The sequence below is a fragment of the Barbatula barbatula genome, assembly GCF_947034865.1.
Source record: "Barbatula barbatula genome assembly, chromosome: 20".
In the NCBI taxonomy this organism is placed as follows: domain Eukaryota; kingdom Metazoa; phylum Chordata; class Actinopteri; order Cypriniformes; family Nemacheilidae; genus Barbatula; species Barbatula barbatula.
In genome coordinates this window covers 21,372,791-21,392,666 of record NC_136783.1, presented here as the reverse complement: position 1 = coordinate 21,392,666, position 19,876 = coordinate 21,372,791, and the positions used below count along the sequence as shown (strand labels likewise).

General features: G+C 39.5%; 1 protein-coding gene across 1 annotated transcript in view; it reads right to left on the bottom strand.

The window, feature by feature from the left end:
- Nucleotides 1-1,357: 1,357 nt before the first annotated feature.
- Nucleotides 1,358-19,876, bottom strand: part of hnrnpll (heterogeneous nuclear ribonucleoprotein L like) — a 20,607-nt gene continuing 2,088 nt past the window's right edge. Inside the window, exons 2-13 of the mRNA XM_079482846.1 lie at nt 12,783-12,901; nt 9,117-9,354; nt 8,920-9,005; nt 8,750-8,846; nt 8,577-8,649; nt 8,364-8,435; nt 7,994-8,208; nt 7,747-7,868; nt 3,536-3,737; nt 3,385-3,442; nt 3,205-3,303; nt 1,358-3,116 (exon numbers count right to left, since the gene is read on the bottom strand). Coding sequence (XP_079338972.1) covers nt 3,061-3,116; nt 3,205-3,303; nt 3,385-3,442; nt 3,536-3,737; nt 7,747-7,868; nt 7,994-8,208; nt 8,364-8,435; nt 8,577-8,649; nt 8,750-8,846; nt 8,920-9,005; nt 9,117-9,354; nt 12,783-12,901 — 1,437 coding nt within the window. The 3' untranslated portion in view covers nt 1,358-3,060. The remainder of the gene's footprint in view (nt 3,117-3,204; nt 3,304-3,384; nt 3,443-3,535; nt 3,738-7,746; nt 7,869-7,993; nt 8,209-8,363; nt 8,436-8,576; nt 8,650-8,749; nt 8,847-8,919; nt 9,006-9,116; nt 9,355-12,782; nt 12,902-19,876) is intronic.

The window sequence follows — 19,876 nt, the reverse complement described above, 5'->3', positions numbered from 1 at the left end:
AATAACAAGTGAAAAACAAAGGTGTATCCTGTCTGCAACATTAAATAACTGTAAACTTATTTCTGAAATCTGATTGGTTGAGTTAAATTACCCTGAGGTTCATCAAACACTGAGTATTCTTACCGTCACAATCTCAGGTAACAACAAAACTACATTTGATTTTTCAATACGACTGTATTTACAACAGGATGTGCATTTTCTTTAATAAAAGCCTTTCCTGCAGGTTCTTTCTCCAGAAATCAAACACAATTCACTGACCTCAGTAGCGGTGAGCCTTCATGATCCGATTCTGATACCGTAAGTATCAGCCGATAAAGATACCGATCCGATATAAGTCCTGCTTTCTCCTGATCAGTGTAGAATTGCATATATTGTAATGTATTGAACAAAATCATGAAGTATTTATACTAAACACAATAAGGATCTATGCTTTATAATGTAGTGCAATCATTTTGTGTACAAACACTCATAAAGGACACATATTGAGAAATGTACATGAATAAACTGTACATCTCTGCTCGGATGTAAAGTGGCTCAAAATGGCACATGCACATCCCGGGTGCAGAAATGATGCGGGCGCCCCACACATTTGTTTCTTTGAATTGCACAACAGTAATATTGAGTACATGTAATCAGTGAGACATATATAACCAGGATTTATTTTAATTTGAACCGCATAATAGCACACACAATTGTTTGTTATAAGAATAAACATTCTTTGTTTTTGTTTTGGAATAAAAAATGTGATGTGCACGTTCATGACTGTGTCAGGGGTGGCACCACTACAAGAAAAAATGTGATCATTCAAAAGGAAATATGATTTGAGTTATCAACAATAATTTCAACTAAATAGAACGTACACAAATCAAGTTAATGTTATAGCAATTCATTTAATTAAAGAACCCTCAAGATTCCAGTAAGATGACTGCTTCCTAGACTATAGTGAACACACAAAGCGTGAAAAGCAAATCATCAAGTGATTGAACAGCTTGTGGGGGAACACTGAGGGACCCCCAAGCTCACAGGGCCCTACGCATTTGCCTGACTCACACCAAACACTAGAGTATAGCGGTGTTTTCATGAACTTGATGATCTTTTGTTTTCCCGACACATGCAGCTATCGCATGATGTAAGAATATCTTCAAATGTACCGCAAGAAAACTCTTACAGTGGTTCCTAATAGCTCATCCTTCTCCAAGCTTGATAATATTGTTCAACACAGATTTTGGTTCCATCACATCTGATGTTGAAATATTAAATAAACACATAATAACACACGAGTAAGAAACACAAGTCACTAGACTGAACACTTGCTGTCTAAGACAGGCTCTTTAAAAACATTTTTGTCAACCGAAGCCCTTTGAACTAAATCATTTATTTGAAGTACTCCACTTTCAATCATTGGCACATTCGCATAAAACATGTTTTTATGTTTTGAGGTTTTATTAGTGTAATAGTTATTTCTAAAAAAATCTTTGTTCAAAGTAAACGCCTTGTAATTGTTCACTGGTGGGGTCGCGAACCCCAAGAAATAAATGAACATCTTTTAAATGTCATGACATTAATGTGTGTCAAACAATAGAATGTGCATAATACACATACACTGATCTTCTCGGTTGTTTAAAAGATGAAATGACCTCTAATAACATACAGCAGTGTTATCAATATTATTCTGATGTATTCATCAAAGCAAATGTCAAGTGACCTTCTGTATAAATAAAACACGATGTCACGGTTGTGATTTACAGCTGAATTTCATGATCATTAGTAGAAATGGATTGATAAAGAGAAGCAGACGTCTGTAGACCTGCAGATGATTTAATGAAGGAGTGCTGACGTGTCAGTTACACACATGAACACATAAACATGACATTGACAACTGTAGTAAATATTGCATCCTATATTTAAACTTCAGCGCTGTTTAGTTTTTATCCAGATGAGTTTTTGATTCCTTCTTCCTTGTCTGATGAAACAGATCTAAACCTCTTTAAGATTGTCCGAGATTTCTTTTCTGCACTCATCCAATGTAAACACATCTGTGTCATTGACCATGTGAACTCTATAAACAAGAAGATTTGGGTTCTACTGAATCTCAAAGTGTCATTTCTCATTTGAAAATGGAGTTAAAGATGCAAAACCTCAGTACACATGTTGTCAGATTTGGAGGTCAGTGTGTGTGTGTGTGTGTGTGTGTGTGTCGAATCGATGATGTGATTCTGTTTCTGATTGTCTCTATTGTTACTCAACTGAATGTCATTAAAATCATATTAATCATTTAAAGGGACAGTTCACCCAAAAATGTCATTTTTGTCACAAATTGTCATCATTTACTAACGCTCATGTCATGTCATACCTGTATAAATGACTCTGTTCTGATGAACACAGAGAAAAATATTGGGAAGAATGTTAGTCATTTGTAATTCTGTGACATCATTGACTGCCATAGAAAAGTTAAATGTTAGTCAAAGGTGCCCCAGAACTGTTTGTGTTCCTACATTCAGCAAAATATCTCACTTTGTGTTCAACAGAACAAATAAAGATACAATAGTATTTCCCTACTATGGTTTTGGATGATGTCACGGAACTGAACATTCTTTCTTTGTGTTTAGCAGAACAAAGACATTTATACAAGTATGAGACGATGAAATGAAAAATGATCATTTTTTGATGAACTATACCTTTATAAACAGCCAAATAAATGTGTCTTATTTCATCGATCATATAACACTTCAATCATCTCAACTACAGGTCATGTGACTAGTCAAGTGCTTTCATGAACTCAAGCCAGGTGCTGTACACATAAATATCTGAACGACACGCTATAAACATGTAGTCTCTCGCTTTCACGCAAGGATTCAGTTCCATATCATGATGGGATTTCATTCATTCCTTTATTGTCTGTTTCTCGATGTCAGGACGCCGGTCCCATTCATTCGTGTTACATCGTGATGTTTTTATCCAGACGGCAAGTCTGTCAGTTTTCCGCTTTGTCGTGTACTGAAAGAAACATGGAGGAGACCAGAGAGTCCAGGAGATGATGATGTGATGCTGGCAGACGTCTCAGAGATGTGAAGAGGTGGAGAAACAGAGCTTCAGCGTGTACGGGTTTGAACCGTCTGTAAAACAACAACACAAGACTGGTCTCAGCACAGCGTTAACACGGACAGACCCACACGCGTGTACAGATGCCACACGGACACTTACTGGGTATTCGGATCTGATAGTGATTGAGAACCGTCAGAACTTCCACTGCGCGAGTTTTACTGTCGAACTCCAGAAGTCCAGAGATGGTTTTTGAACTGGCTGCACATACAAACATCCGCATGATAAACACACATGAACACGCTTCACATTCATTCATACGTGTGTGCGCACGGGACTTACGTTTGGCATCGAACACTTTGTATTTGATGAATCCTGGGACGTCGTGTTGGGTGCATAACTGAAGGGGACAGACACACAGATTCATCTTCATCATATCTCATGAACCAATGACAGAATCAGGAGTGAATATGAAGACGTGTTTCCTCCTCACCCGCTGGAGATCGTCCTCGCTGACACACGGAGGGACGTTATAGAAATGCAGGACGCAGGACGGAGGCTGGATGATGTTTTTAGAGGCCTGACCGGCGCTGGTGAAGCGGTTGTTACGGGTCATGGCGAAGTCCTTGTAGCTGCTGGAGCCGTCCTCTAACTCAAACACCTGACTGGGTATCACAGCGTGCTGCTTTGACACACTGACCCACACGAACAGAGAGAGAGAGAGAGAGAGAGAGAGAGAGAGACGAATGAAAGACAGACATCACACCGAGAAAGTTTGATAAAGACAAACAGAGTGTGTGTGTGTGTGTGTGTGTGTGTGTGTATGTCTGTCAGTGTGTATGTCTGTCTGTCAGTGTGTGTGTGTGTGTGTGTCTGTCAGTGTGTGTGTGTGTGTGTGTGTGTGTGTGTCTGTCTGTCAGTGTGTGTGTGTGTGTCTGTCAGTGTGTGTGTGTGTGTGTGTGTGTGTGTGTGTGTCTGTCTGACAGTGTGTGTGTGTCTGTCTGTCAGTTCAATTCAATTCAATTCAATTTTATTTATATAGCGTGTTTCACAATTTGCATTGTTCCAAAGCAGCTTTACAGGGGAAAAACGAAAAAACCCAAAAAAGGGAAAAAGGGAAAAACACACTACATGGTGTTTTATATAATAAATCCAATTATTCTAGTAAATAATATCTAATGTCAGCATCTCCTGGTGGTTTATTTATCATATTTGCATTAAGTGAATGTTTGGCTGTAAAGATGTGTCTTTAATCTAGATTTAAATTGGGCGAGTGTGTCTGATCCTGGAATAATATCAGGAAGGTTATTCCAGAGTTTAGGTGCTACGTATGAGAAAGCTCGACCCCCTTTGGTGGATTTAGTTATTCTAGGTGTTATCAAAAGAGTTTTGAGATCTTAGAGAGCGTGATGGGTTGTAGTGTGATAGAAGCTCTGTAAGGTAGGTAGGGGCTAAACCCTTTAAGGCTTTATAAGTGATTCAAAGAACTTTAAAGTCAATACGATACTTAATGTGTATCCAGTGAAGGGTTGATAACATTGGGGTTATGTGATGGTATTTTCTGAACTAACTGTAGTTTGTTTATTGATGATGCAGGACAAACACTAAGTAGTGCATTACAGTAGTCAAGTCTTGAGGTCATAAATGCATGAATAAGCTTCTCCGCGTCAGCAACACACAGAATATTTCGTAACTTGGCAACATTTCTTAGGTGGAAAAAGGCTGTTTTTGTGACATTTGAGATGTGATTTCGAAATGACAGGTTGCTGTCTAATATAACATCTAGATCTTTTACTGTATTTGTTGGAGTCACAGTACATCCTTCAACTTGCAGTTTATAATCAGAAATATTTGGTTTGCGTGTCTTTGGTCCGATAAGTAATATTTCTGTTTTATTAGAAATTAAAAGAAGGAAATTACAGGTCATCCAATGTTTTATATCTTCAATGCACTCTGCCAGTTTGGATAGCTGGGAGGAATCATCTGGTCTTGATGAGATATATAGCTGAGTATCATCTGCATAGCAATGGAAGCTGATTCCATGTTTTTTAATAATGTTTCCGAGGGGAAGCATGTATATGGAGAACAGCACGGGTCCCAGAACTGATCCCTGAGGTAATCCATAATTTACTTGCGTTAGATTGGATGATTCCCCATTTAAATGGACAAATTGATGTCTGTATGACAAGTAAGATCTAAACCATTGTAGTGCCTGTCCCTCAATACCGGTATAATTGTGTAAGCGATCTAGAAGTATGTTATGGTCTACGGTATCGAACGCAGCACTAAGGTCAAGCAGGACCAAGAGTGAGATGTTACCTTTATCTGATGCTATAAGCAGGTCGTTTGTAATTTTAACGAGCGCAGTTTCTGTGCTATGATGCGATCTAAAGCATGACTGAAATTTTTCGTGCATGTTGTTATTTTGTAAGAAAGAGCACAACTGAGTGCACACTACTTTTTCTAGTATTTTAGACAGGTATGGGAGATTTGAAATCGGTCTATAGCAGGGGTGTCAAACATACGGCCCGCGGGAAGATTTGAAAAACAATACAAATATGAAATAAAAGTTTATTATTATTTTAATTAATTTAAAGTTTATTAATACAATCAGGTTTTCGCTGCCATATTATGTTTTGTTTTATAATTTTTTTTATTTTATCATTGATCATTTAATTGGGCTTCTGCCGGAACCCCTAACAAGCATGCGCATTCTAAAGCGCCGCCTACATTTCGAAAACAAAGTCGGCTAAGTTGTGCGGCAAGGACTAGTGATTTTAAAATGTCCAAATAAAGAAAACTGACGGAAGAAGACGTATTTCTTCTGTGAGTTCAACGGTAGGCCGGTATGTTTAATCTGCTCACAAGCCATGGCTGTGCAAAACGAGTAGAATATTAAACGGCACACACGCAGAGAAATATGATAAATACACTGGACAACTTCGAAAAGTCAATAATTTAACTTTAGCCTCGGAAAAAAGCAGTCAATGATCACAAAAACAACAGGGACTGATGAAGCTGTAACGCTATTTGATTGCCAACGAAATCGCAGCGGGATCAAAGCCGTTTTCAGAGGGAGAATTCATCAAGAATCGGTAATGAACATTAACAAGTCCAACCTGCGCTCTCGACCCACAAACAGACAGATAAATGACATCATGAGATTGATGTGGTTGAAGAAAAGAGATGTCAGGAATTAAAATCATAATGCAGATGCGATCTAGATCTTTTGTTGTTAAAGGGAATTTCTAGTATATATTTAATGTTCATATCCAAAGTGAAGTTGTACTACTGTACTAATTGTTAAATATGTTAAGGCAGTTTTTCCTATTAGTGAATTATATTGTATAGCTTGTATGGTTCATATTTAATGTGACCGTCTGTACACAAATAGAGTCTGTTGCATTTTTGTCATTACTAGTTTAAAAAGTATCTGACAAAAAATATTCATATTCAAAGGAAAGGGTTTTGATTGCCTTTACCTAAACAAAATAGTTTTTTCAAAGAGGAATAAGAGTGTTATTGAACCGTTCTGAGGATTTATTAAATGCACCTTTTACAGAACAGTATGTCTTTCTAGTTTTTTTGCTAATTCATTTGTAATTTGGTGCAATATGGTTTAAAAAAGGTGATTCGGCCCGCACATTGTCACTTTTCTCTCCATCCGGCCCTTACCCTAAAATGAGTTTGACACCCCTGGTCTATAGTTTCCAAGTTCATTTGGATCTAAGTTTGGTTTCTTGATTAGAGGCTTAATGACGGCCATTTTAAAGGGACCTGGGACATGGCCTAGATTAATTGACGAGTTGATAATGTTATAAATGGGCTCAATTGCAACAGGTAGTAACTCTTTTAATAATTTAGTTGGTATGGGGTCTAATAAGCAAGTTGTAGGTTTAGAAGTTGCGATAAGTTGAATTAAATCTTCCTGTTTTATAGATGTAAAACGCTGGAGCCTTTCTTTTGGAGCGATGGTTGGTGCTAATTCATAGGACAGATTTGGAGGTTGAGTTTTTACAATTTTGTCACAAATGTTTTCGATTTTCTCTGTAAAGAATTTCATGAATTCATTGCTACCGAGGTGCGGCGGAATAGTCAGGTCAGGTGGTGTCTGTTTATTTGTTAATTTAGCGACTGTGCTAAATAGAAACCTTGGATTGTTTTTGTTGGTTTCTATGAGGTTACGAAGGTGCTCAGCCTTTGCTGCTTTTAGTGCCTTTTTATAACAATTTGCACTCTCTTTCCACGCCATTTTAAAGACCTCTAATTGAGATTTTATCCATTGTCAGTGTGTGTGTGTGTCTGTCTGACAGTCAGTGTGTGTGTGTGTGTGTGTGTGTCTGTCAGTGTGTGTGTGTGTGTGTGTGTGTGTCTGTCAGTGTGTGTGTGTGTGTGTGTGTGTGTGTGTCTGCAAGTGTGTGTGTGTGTGTGTGTGTGTGTGTGTGTGTCTGTCAGTGTGTGTGTGTGTGTGTGTCTGTCAGTGTGTGTGTATGTGTCTGTCAGTGTGTGTGTGTCTGTCAGTGTGTGTGTGTGTGTGTGTGTGTGTGTGTGTGTGTCTGTGTGTGGGTGTGTGTCTGTGAGTGTGTGTGTGTGTGTGTGTGTGTGTGTGTCTGTGAGTGTGTGTGTGTGTGTGTGTGTGTGTGTGTGTGTCTGTGAGTGTGTGTGTGTGTGTGTGTGTGTGTGTCTGTGAGTGGGTTTTCTTACCAGACGTTGAGTCGTTTGCTGAACACTTTGATGCTGTTGAGGTGTGTAATTGCTCTGTCAACTGCATATTCATCACCCATCTCCACCAGAGCCGTGCCAGGAACACTCTTCATAAACTTCACCTGCGCACACACACACACACACACATGTTTGAACAGCATTCTAAAGCCAAACTCACAGTGTTTTTAACCATACATGTCAGTCAAAAGTCAGACTGCTGTAACCGTGACGATCAGACTGTGTTTACCTTCTCAATGTTTCCATAGAGACAGAAGAGGTTGAAGATGTGCGCACAGTTCATCTTGGAGGGATGGAGGCCGCTCACCATGGCGACAGAGCTGGAGGTGTGGCTCATGTAAGATGAGCTCTGTGGCAGTGGATACGTCACCACCTCAGGGATGTCATGAGAGGAGCGTTTGAAGCGGTTATTACCCGGCAGAGGCAGCAGAGGGCAGTGAGACCCTACACACACACACACACACTGTTACACAACATTCTCAATTACTGGCTCTTCATTCTGATTGGATGAGGAGGCTACAGTCCTTTCCAGTGTTTTTTCTCAGACAGTGATTTTACTGCAGTTAAAGCTGTTAGTTACTGGTGAGTTTGACACTGACCGTATCCATGATCAGAGTAAGAGGACGGATGCTCTCCCAGTATGGCCTGTCTCTGACGACCTTTACCACGATCTAAACACACAGAGAGTCATGAGACACACTGACATCTGATGATATAAACCCCACTGTCACAACATCGACGACACTGAAGAAACTACATGAGAAAAACACAGCTCTCTAAACTGATGACAGAGTGTGTGTGTGTGTGTGTACCTCGTCTCAGCAGGAAGGGTTTGGTGTAATCCCAGCTGTCGTTGTCGTTTCTCATGACATTTAAGCGTGACGGCTGGAATGAGAGAGCAGAACGCCACTGCATGTGTGTTAGCTCCGGCCGTGTGTGTGTGCGCGTGTGTGCGCGTGCGTGTGTGTGAACGCTGCACATTTACCCGAGCGTATTCGATTTTCAGCGTGCAGCAGCCGGCATAGATGTCGGCCCCGTTGAGAGCGGCTTTAGCCTTCTGAGCGTTCTGGACGGATTCAAATGTGACGGCAGTCAAGGAAAAGCTCGAAACAAACACACACGCACACATGGAGACATGTCACACAGGAAGGATATTCCACCATGGCTTGAATTCCGTTCCTCTTGAAGATGACGATACGCTGCACATTACCAATCGGATTACAGACCGTATACAGAACATCCTACCCGAGAGAGAGAGAAATCTGATGAGAGGTCAGCTGTTCACAGTCTGTGTGTGTGTGTGTGTGCAAACTGTCATGTAGTGATGCTGTGGCTCTGGTTGCCGTGGTTACCGTAGTGATGGGATAGAGTGGATTCTGGATTGAGAGCAGCAGCACTTTGTTGCCGCTGTTGGGGTCGTCGGCGTTGGTGGGTCGGGTGATGCGTTTGCTGGTGGAGTAGTTGAAGTACGCCTGCTGTCCGGCGATGTAGACGGCCTCCCGAGAGCCGCACGACACGCAGCGGTCAGCGCTCTCCACCTCCTCAAACTCCACCAGAGCCTGACGCTTAAACGGCATCATCATGACATAACTGACGGAGGAAACACACATGTATGAAGCAAACAAGGTGTCTGCATGACCTGTGATCAGTCGTCTCATTTTACTCATTTGCCAAATAACACGAGATTGTTTGTGTCTCTCTATGTCATAAGCTGAAGGCTGAATTTATGGGCTGTCATTGTTTTCAGCATCACATTAAAGAACGATGGGATTGGTGTCATATGACATGAATTTCTATATTACTCTAATACGTGAGAGTCTGTGTCATGGGATGTGACCATCAGTCTATAAATAAACGGAGACGTCCTGAATTTCTGCAGAAAGCCGGTGTCTCTTTTCAACAAAACCGCTTCTTTTTCTTCTACGTCTCAGTGTTTATTATGAAATTCACACAGCGTCTCTCATGTTTCTCTTCTCTACAACAATGCTTCTCTTTCATTGTGAGAATGACGTACTTTCACACAGCGGAAGAGAATCATGTTCACGGCCGGAGGAGAATGTTATTTCTCATGCAGAGCTCACAAGTTCTCAGTTGTGTTTTATTTAAGAATCAACTGCATTAAGAGATCGAAAAACTCAACGAGGAAAATCAACTTCATTCTGAACTGCTAACGAATGCAGCTACAATACAAAGGACATCAATTGATGAATAAATACATGTTATGACAGTACTTGAAAGTGTTGTTTTTGTTGTATTGTGAATAGAAATATATTAACAAACTACAACCCAATAACACAATCATATAAACTATTCATACAAACAAATGACATTGTTTCTAGTTGCAACTTCAACACACTAAATTGTATCATTAGCATTACTACTTGTGATATAAATGTAATTTATTACTAGGCCACTAATAGGCCTACATTTGATTTGACTACTTGGCTATACTACTGATTCAAGAACGCTTTCACAATTGCATCTCTGACAGCAAACCCAGCCTGCTGTTAATCTTGTTGCAGAATTGCTTCCTGAGACTCTTCTGCTTCCGGCTCATCTTTTCTTGGAAAGCAGATTACGTGTTCGCCATTTTGTAAAGAACCACACAGACCACAATCATTTTGCCAGCTCTTGATGGCTCAACGCACAGCTCGCTGTGGAGGGGATGAAATCTGAGTTTAAGATGTCTTTTCTGTTCACGTATTGATCTTTGTGCGTGCGGGACGCCTGAGTTCTGACATGTGTGCCGTCAAGTACTCCACTTATTCGAGGAAACCACGCTTTCTGAAAAAGAACTTTGAATGGCATCCTGTTTGTGGCGAAATGGAAATGTAACGGTTTGGCTTAAATGACAGCAAAGGGCCCCTGCAACCCGGTGAATAACTCTCCTCTCAGACGATTACTGAATGTGGAAAACATCTCCCACTACAGACTGGAAACCCCTAGTTGCAAAAAAGCGACGCGCTATAAGCAGCTGTAACACTGCAGGTATTGAGGGTTGCACTGGGTGACAGGGTCAATGTCGCATTCCAGTCAGTTAGCAATCTCATACATTCGTCATTGAGATGGTCCAGCAGGGTCTCCCCATGATGGAAAACCATGGCCAGGGACCAGGGCTTTTTTCTTAGGTGCACCAGCACAAAGGTTAGGTGCACCCAAATTTTCGACCGGATGGCATTTAACACCACAGTTTTACAAGTACACTTTCTTTTTAAATCGCTGTCCATATATGCAATATTGACTTGTAAATGATTACCTAGCAATCTGGTCAACATTAAGTTCTTTATTCAACTGCCTCTTTGCAGCACCCAGAGCAAAGATTTTCTTCAGCCAGATACTGCACTGGTCCCCAACAGCAGTAAATGCTTTCTATGAGGCAGCATCAATTCCTAATTAAACAAATAAAAAGCATTTACTTCCCAGATCAAGAGTTTATAATGCAAACTATTGTTTGTATCATTTTCAATGATAAGAATATTCCATATGGTCAATGCAGTAACGAGACGGTCGGCATATTATTGATATAGGCTACATGACAGGGCTGACCTTGGGCATGCTCGACCTCAATGTGTCCAGTCAGTCTATTCTCCGGTCTTCCTCTCCGCAAGATATGACTGTACACAATGACGCATCCCATATCTGTGTCTCCGTACATCAGGGGTGCCATGTACATACTGTTCGCAATTTGCACAGACATCTTTTATTCCATGTATCTGCGACGACTCCTATAAATTGGGCACGCGACATCATTGATGTATGTCGGTCTTACAAGCCAATTTTCTTCATAATAATTATTTCCGACTTGAACTTAGTGAAGGGAAGTTCTTCTTTTACAATATTGTAGGCAACGTTAAACTTGATAATCATCTCGGTCTCGTCTGATGGTCTGTTTGCTGCTGCAGCAGGGAGAGTGGACACTTGGGCAGCATATATCGCGGCATGTAATGTGTTTTATAGATGCATTGTGCTTTTAAGCGTTTCAATGCTAAATGTATAAGAACCAGTCACAAATGCATTATTGCCGGCCATTCAGACACTCTTTACAGTAAATGCAGTGCATTACATTATCACCTTTACCTGGGAGGTTCATAGCTCTGTGTAAGATCATTGCTTGTGATTTTTGGATGGATCAGGCCTTCATTTAACATTTAGAACGAATATTATCATTCCTTTCATCTTCATCGGCTACGTCCACTACTCGCCTCTCTCTGTCTGACTGCAAACACGTACAGGAATATCTGTACCACGGTACCAAATTGGTCGCACTCAAAGCCCTGCCTTGGGACATCTTCCACAGGATCCATAAACTCAGCCATGTCATCAAACTCTTGTTCGTGAAGCTCAAGCCCATTGCACATTGAGTCCGAATTTAGTGTCGGAAATTCCTGCAAGTTCAAATAAATACGACCTCACGTTGTGTCATTCACATTACACACTGCCTCTGATATTGTCCGTCATAAATACATTCGGACTGGGTTTGATAGTCTGCATTTTTCGCATCCGTAGGGAGCATTGTAAGAGGTGTTTTGACAACTAAGAGTCACCGTACAAACCAGCGGCAAATACAGAAAAACGCATACAAAGCGACGCATTGGAGCGTCGGCGGATGTTAAAGAGAAACACGATTTTCATTCAAACAAATGAATGTAAACAAAGCATTGGAGTGGATTTATCGCTCAGCCCCAGCGCTGTGTCCTGATTGTCTGAAGATCCGATCTGCTTGTTGGGATCCCAGAGATCGCAGTTAATGTTAAATATAAACGCAGCCTTAGAAACTCGATGTATATCCTCGATATTACTTCATGTAAAGTGTGACAAATGCTCATGAATGATGTCATCCCACTCTTCTGTGTGTTTGATATCTGGTGAAATATTCACTGGATTGGTTCTGTGTTAGACGGATAAACCGAGTTCAGCAGGAAGTCGTCATGAGGAGATGTTACTGTGTGTTTCCCACCGAGCTCAAGCCTGCGTCAACAGCTTTACCGTGAACACAAGTCAAATGAAAGTGAGTTTACCAGATGTTCCCAAATTTGTCCAAGGCCTCCACCAGATCCGCCTCCACCACAGACTCGCACAATCCACGAACGTGAACCACCGGAGACGGAGCGATGTGATGCGTGTCAGAGGCGTGATCCTGCACAACACACAACATTGAGAAACATGTTACAGTAACAGCATACATCAGTATCATGACTTGGGGTGTGACAATATATCGATATGGTGATGTATCGTCGTCCTTCTCCGTGCGATACAAGAATTGATACGCTGCGCCAAATATCGATCTTTTAAATTATTAATAAAACAAGACTCTCTGAATATATTTCCAAGCGTTATTACATCATGGCTCCACTGGGTGGCTCTTTACATGCAAATGAGGGAAACGTGAACAAACTATTCTGAGAAAGAGTTTAGGATTGAGTGTAAAATCAAACACGCTACATGAATATTTGTAAATGAACGTTAATGTGCTCAGATTTAAGTATACACCTGTGGAAATAATTCCCCATTTCAGAGACCGTTTTCTGATTTTAAAACTATTCTAGGTATGTGTTTTGGTAAAATGATCAAAAAATCCAGTTTTATATCAGTGATGATTATTTAGTATGATGTTTACAGTTGTTCATGATAATGCAGACGTGTTGTTTTCCACACCGGTGCATGTGAACCTGTAACGTTCAGATTGAGGTGTTTTTCTTTTCTTTGCATGTCAAACCACACGTGCCCTCCATTCTGCTCTTTACTCTGCACGCATCGCACCAGATTTCCATTTTCTCTTCTGCAAAACTCCTGAATGTTTTTCAACCACAAAGATTAAACGATAAACAACTTCAGAGCATCTTGAAACCTTCTCACATCCGCACACATCCCCCAGAACAATAAACTCATTTCATATTTACATCAACAACAGACACAAAACACATCCGTGCCAACTCCATCGCTCACTTATATCTCTCTTTTATTCCTCTTTCATTTGTTTTGCAGTTGGAGAAAGACGCAGAGCTGCATCTGTGTGTTTAACAGCTTCTTGCATCTGGATTTAAAGACGATGAAGGAAATGACATTAGCGACCCCTTTTTTTACAGCTGTTCTCATCAGAGTTTCTCATCTCTAAGTGAATCAACTCTGACTTCAAGGTTTAAACTAGAGTTGGTTGAATCTCTTTATTGAAACGGACCTCTGATGAGGATTTCAATGATTCAGAGCTTTTACACAAACCAGCTCATTCACTTCACAGCGATCGTTCACTTGTTTTGTGTTCATATGAAAGTCATAACATGTCTATGAAATGTTCTCATTTAAACAGATGAGTAAAAAAAACGTGTGTGGGTGCAGATATGACCGTTTTAGTCACTTCTAACGATCTAACAGGCATAACAGGAAGTGATGTCAGTGTACGCCTATATATTTAAAGTACCACACACAGAAGGTATGCTTCACAACACAACTTCATCCTGAGATTTAGAAAGACAACAAAAGATCAGATCAGGGGCCTGTACCATGAATGTAGCTGAACAAACTCAGGGTTACAGGATTAGTTTTGGGTTGACAAAACCAAACCAACGTGATCAAGCTTTGTTGGTACCATGAAGCAGCTCGTGGAGTTTCTTTGTCAACTCAAGCTTTGATCCTGAAGCTGAGATTAGTTTGCGCGCGTGCACATGAACGAGTGACGTCAGCATGGCTAAACCAATCGCATTATAAATGGATAAACCGATTTCCACAATATGAACACAATCATGAATTTCAGCCATGGAGTGATATGTTTCTGCTGTCTACGCAAGAGAGAAGTGTTTCAGAAACACTGCTGCGCAAGTTAAACACTATATAGTACACACATTTACTGTAGTGCTGTAGGGCAAACAGGATCCGCGGGGTCCTCGGTGGAGCAAGGGGTCCGTGTCCTTGCGGGCAACTTTTTTATGTAAGGCATGGGTACAGAAATATTACAACAATGTTAATTGAAGCTCCCGCATATTGCAATTTTAACCTGCGCGCGGACAAAAAACATCCATTCAGGCAGCAGAAGCAGTTAACCTTACATCTGCTTCATCATTTCCCTTCCGAGTACACATGAGAGGAGTGCAAATAAAGTTCATTCTCATATATTTCTGAACTTCTGTACAAATTTCTTAAAGCTGTAAACGGCTAATTTCTCAGGCAAATGACACGCACCGCTTCTGCATTGTAAACTCTGACATCTTACATGTTTAAAATCAATGAAACATGCACCGTGTACTGATGGTTCATGTCAAACAAGTTACCCAAAAATAACTCGGACTGGTTGCATGTTGGTCTCCTTTTAGTCTGATATGATAAAAACTAGTTTATTTTTTTGCTCAGAATTATACAATAGCGGTGTGTTCTGCAACACAGAGAAGCGGAAGAAAATATAAGAATTACACTTAATAAAACAACAGAATGCATAAGCCTCTACCTTTAATAGACTTTGCGCCATTAACCAGGGTCAGTCATTTCATTGAAGCCTTAATAAAAACTACGGTTCAGGACAAAGAAAAATGTCCTAATACAGTGAAACTGAAAGTGTTTCTAGATGTTCTGCACCACAGACAAGAATGTAAAAACTGCAATGCAAATACATGTGATACAATAAAAGTGGAATATAAGTCAATTGAATTTCATGTGAGTGTAAGGGAAAGCCAGCAAATCTGTAAAATCAGATTTTACCTATATAGTAACCGATATTTGATTTCATATTTGTAATATATATTTATATATTAGTATTTTTATTTTATTAAACAGTATAAAAAATAACTAGCCATTCTAACACGCACTGTGAGTCAGTTACGTCACCTATATGTTTCTTTGCTCACAGCTGATTGGTCAAACTTCAGTCTGAGATCTTGAATCCAGATCATAATCTGCCCCGGAGCAGGTTAGCCGTGCAGCGTAAGATACCATAGCGACGAACACCGAAGAAAGCTGAGCTACTCTCATGGTACCTAAACCCCAGAGTTGGCACAAACTAAACTGAAACATAGCTGGCTAGCCACCTAAACCAGCTTCATGGTACAGGCCCCAGATCAGATCACTACAACAACACACAAAACTTTCATTAAAAGGCATAATGAAGTTTATTGAAGTGTTTAACCCCGCCCACATCATGACAATCATCTCTTACTGTCAATCAATCACACACACACGTATCAGATCCAGTCGAGATCAGTTTTATTCGACGTGATATCAGACGCAGTGTTGACAGTGACTGCAGCTGCTTTTCACTTCTTCACTAGTCCCTACAGAGTCAATGACATCAGTGTCCACTACATAGTGATTAAGTATATTTCACCTTCATCTCTTCTCCTTCTCGCACTAATTCATGGGAAATAAACTCCAATCATGTGTGCTTCTCAATTCTTATTCTTTTCCTGTCCTCGCCTCTTAGCTCCACCCCTTCAGGATGTGAGGGAAGGTAGCGGGGAAAGAAGCGAGGACGGAGGAATTCAATCACGTGAAATGGTATATCCTCGCTCTCTTTAGCATCACTTCAAAGCATCGTCAATTAATGATTGTGCACATTGCAAATATAAAAAATTAAGTTTCAATTTCAAGTTAAAACATGCTTAAAAGTGCATTACATTTTAAATGCTCTAATTTAGTGGATAAAAGTGTAACATTGCTTCTATGTTCTATTGTGAATAAAATATTGGCTTGTGTGATTTGAAATTCCTTTAGTTTTCATTTTATTCACATTTAAAACTTTTCCGGAATTCGGGTTGAAATAAAAGCGTAATTATCACATTTCTGCATGTATGAAGATGATGTAAAGATGTGATGATGTGCAGGGGAGGAGAATAATACGTGCATCAGGTTTAGTGGATAAAACACTTCTGCAAAGGAAACACCTGTGTGTCCTCGCTCATGACTCCTCAGAAAGCCTCCTCGCTCCTCTCTCCTCGCCTCCTCCCGGTGCAGTTAAGAGAATTGAGATGTTCTTAAAGATGACTGAGCTCCATTGGTTTCTGGGTCGTAGGATGAAGGACGGAGGAGCGAGGAAACAAGGAGACATGTTGTTTTTTGTGTGTACCTCTAAACCGTTTCATTTAAACGTGTACGTTTCTCTCTATGAAATAAATGTGCTAGAATTGATTGACGGGTCTGATTTCCAGATGAGAAGAAGCTGATGTGTGTTTGTGTGTGTGTGTGTGTGTGTAGAGTCATTGTAACACTACTGAACCTGCAGATAACATCAACAAGCTTCCTCTGCAATCCCAATGACAACACTAACAGGAAATGACATCATTCACAAGAATCGACACGATGTGACTTTAGAAAGCTTGTTAGATGATTATTTGTATTGTTCACGGTGTGAGGTGGTTTTCTGTATATGTGTTTTATGCTCTCTGTTCTACACAAACAAACATCTGAAGAACTTCTGAGGACACTGTTCCTTTAACTGCAGGAACAAAACACAGATCTGGAATCAGCTCAAACACAACACAACAAACAAATCAATGTGTCACACAGAGATACACTCACAAGAGAGAAAAATCAAACATGACATCTCTTTAATATCTCCGTTACCTCTCCTAGACATCACTGACATTCACTGGACATCAAATTAAGAGTTAGAAATTATAACTGTTTCAAAAATCACGTTTTTATTATGTTATCATGTTTTTATTGTGTTTTATTGTGCTGAGTTATTATGTCTCAAATCAAAACAAACCAACTGCAGATTGATATTAAATGGTGCTTCTCATATATTGAAGAATCTGAGCACTTGATTTTTGAAATGTATTATCTTGCACTTTGTTTTCCAGTATATTCTCATATATATATATATATTTGTGTTTCATAAGGAACATCTGAATGTGTCTGATGTCACCGTGACGGTCCGTGTATCTCTGACACAATCCACCTGATGTGACCCAACAAACACTGAAGATCTCATCATCACATCAAACACCTGACGCTGTCTGCACAGTTCAAGCGGGCCCAGAGAACACAAGTGTATGTAAATCAACAGTACTCCGTTCGCACAAGTGTGTAATATTCGCTGTGATTTGCAAAATGAAATGAAACAATATTAATCATCATGTTAATGTTCACTGGTGTATGTTAAAACGCTTCTGTAAAATGATTCTATTAGTGTTTCAGGGCTCTGAACGCTGTTTTACACACAAATGTTCTTGCTCAAGAAAGTGTGAAATAGTCTGTGTGTCTTCACTAATCTTTCCTTAGTAACTGTGAAAACAAAAGCACATTCACAGCACTGAAGACAGATTTTAGCACCTTTGCTGTGCAGTGATGAAAACACAGGTTACGCAAGCGTGACATCTTCATCATCATGATTTAAACATCTCACATTTGAGGACTCCAGGCGTCATCTATCAACAGTGTGAAGAAAGGGTTATATATTTTGTGTCTAGGAACAAACTAATCTAATATTATCGGTTCTTAAGCACACTAGTGAGTTATCATTGTTGATAAATCCCACATGTTCACGTTCGTGGTCATTTCCATCAGAAACACCCCCAGTGAACCCTTACGGTGGGGAAACCTCCCTTTATAAATCATGTGAATGTCCTCTGTGCTCTCACGTTCTGCTCCGTTGGGTTTTTACTGTTCATGTCATAATAATTTGTAGGAGCAAAAATTTTAATACAGAAAAGAAACCAAATTTGCAGTTCTTTTCTGGGTTTTTATGATTTGGTAAAGCAATGTTGTAATATAAAAGCAATAAGATGTTAAAACTTTTTATTGACATAATGATTGTAATAATGATTCATATGCAAACCCCTTTTTGTTCTTTTTAGTTTGTTTTTTCTTTGATTTATTTTTCATATATAGTTTGACTTTTACATTGTTTGAAAATCATCCAGATAGCGACATATGCAATGACACTATAACTACACTTGAAATGATTTCCCATCGGTCTTTTGTAGCTTCTCACACCGATTCTACAAATGTCTAGCTTGAACTATGAATTTACTAACCGAGTCTATGAAAATAAAGCACACAGGAAACACAAGGTGGCACTTTCTTTCTTTAGTATCACTAGATTTTCTGCATAAGCATGCTCAGAGATGTGTTTGCTTATATTTACACACAATTCCACGTATAAGAACAAGTTGGTAGATCGCACACTTTGCATGAAACTGTTCTTACACATCTGTGTGTACGTACGGTTGATAAATGAGGCCCCAGACGTCATTACTTTAACATGTATATTTATTTTGTTCACAGTAAACATTATATTCTACCTTCCACAGTACTTTCTGTTATCATCATATAAGGATAATTCAGGAAGAAAAAATGAAAACGTTTCATATGAACAGGTTGTCAGATCACAACATGGTGCTTTTATCCAGAAAAGCGATTTATTACACACACCAGTAAAAAACAAGCGCGAAATTTCAAAGTAGACGTACAAAATATAAACTGGGATGATTTACTATCAAATGTAAATTCTGAAAAAAATAGTCAAAATTTCTCAGAGAAATTACAATTGACAATTAAAGATGTAATGTAGGAATAAGAAACAGTCCCTTGCTCAGGTGAATTATAATAAGGAGAAATGAATGAATCACAATCAAAGAAGGCCCATGATTGACAGATTTGTAATGTTAAGAAATAAGGTTGTAAAAGAATTAGGGAATTCTAAGGCAAATTATTTTATTATGATTATTGAGAATTCATTGGCAATCAGAAAATTGCATGGACTCAGATAAAAAAATGGACAGGTCAAAGTAATGATTGTATACGGCCAATGGGATTACAAATTAATAATACAATAAATCAGAATCCTAACGAAGTGGCGCAAGCACTTAATCATTATTTTGTCGATTCAGTGGATGAAATCGTCCATAGTTTTAGATTACAACAACCTTCTATCTGTACACAGCGAGAGCTTGAAAGAGTAGTTCTGTATCTTAAGTCCTCTAGAGCTAAGGGTATTTATAGTCCGGACACCCTTTTATTAAAAGAAATTAGTTGTCCAATTGTTAAACCATTAAAGCATGTTATTAACACTTCAATAGGACAATAGGGAGCCTGCAATTGTAACTTTAATATTTAAAGGAGGTGACCCTAATCTAAATGGTAATTATAGACCCATTAGTGTTTTACCAACAAAGCTGTTGGCCAA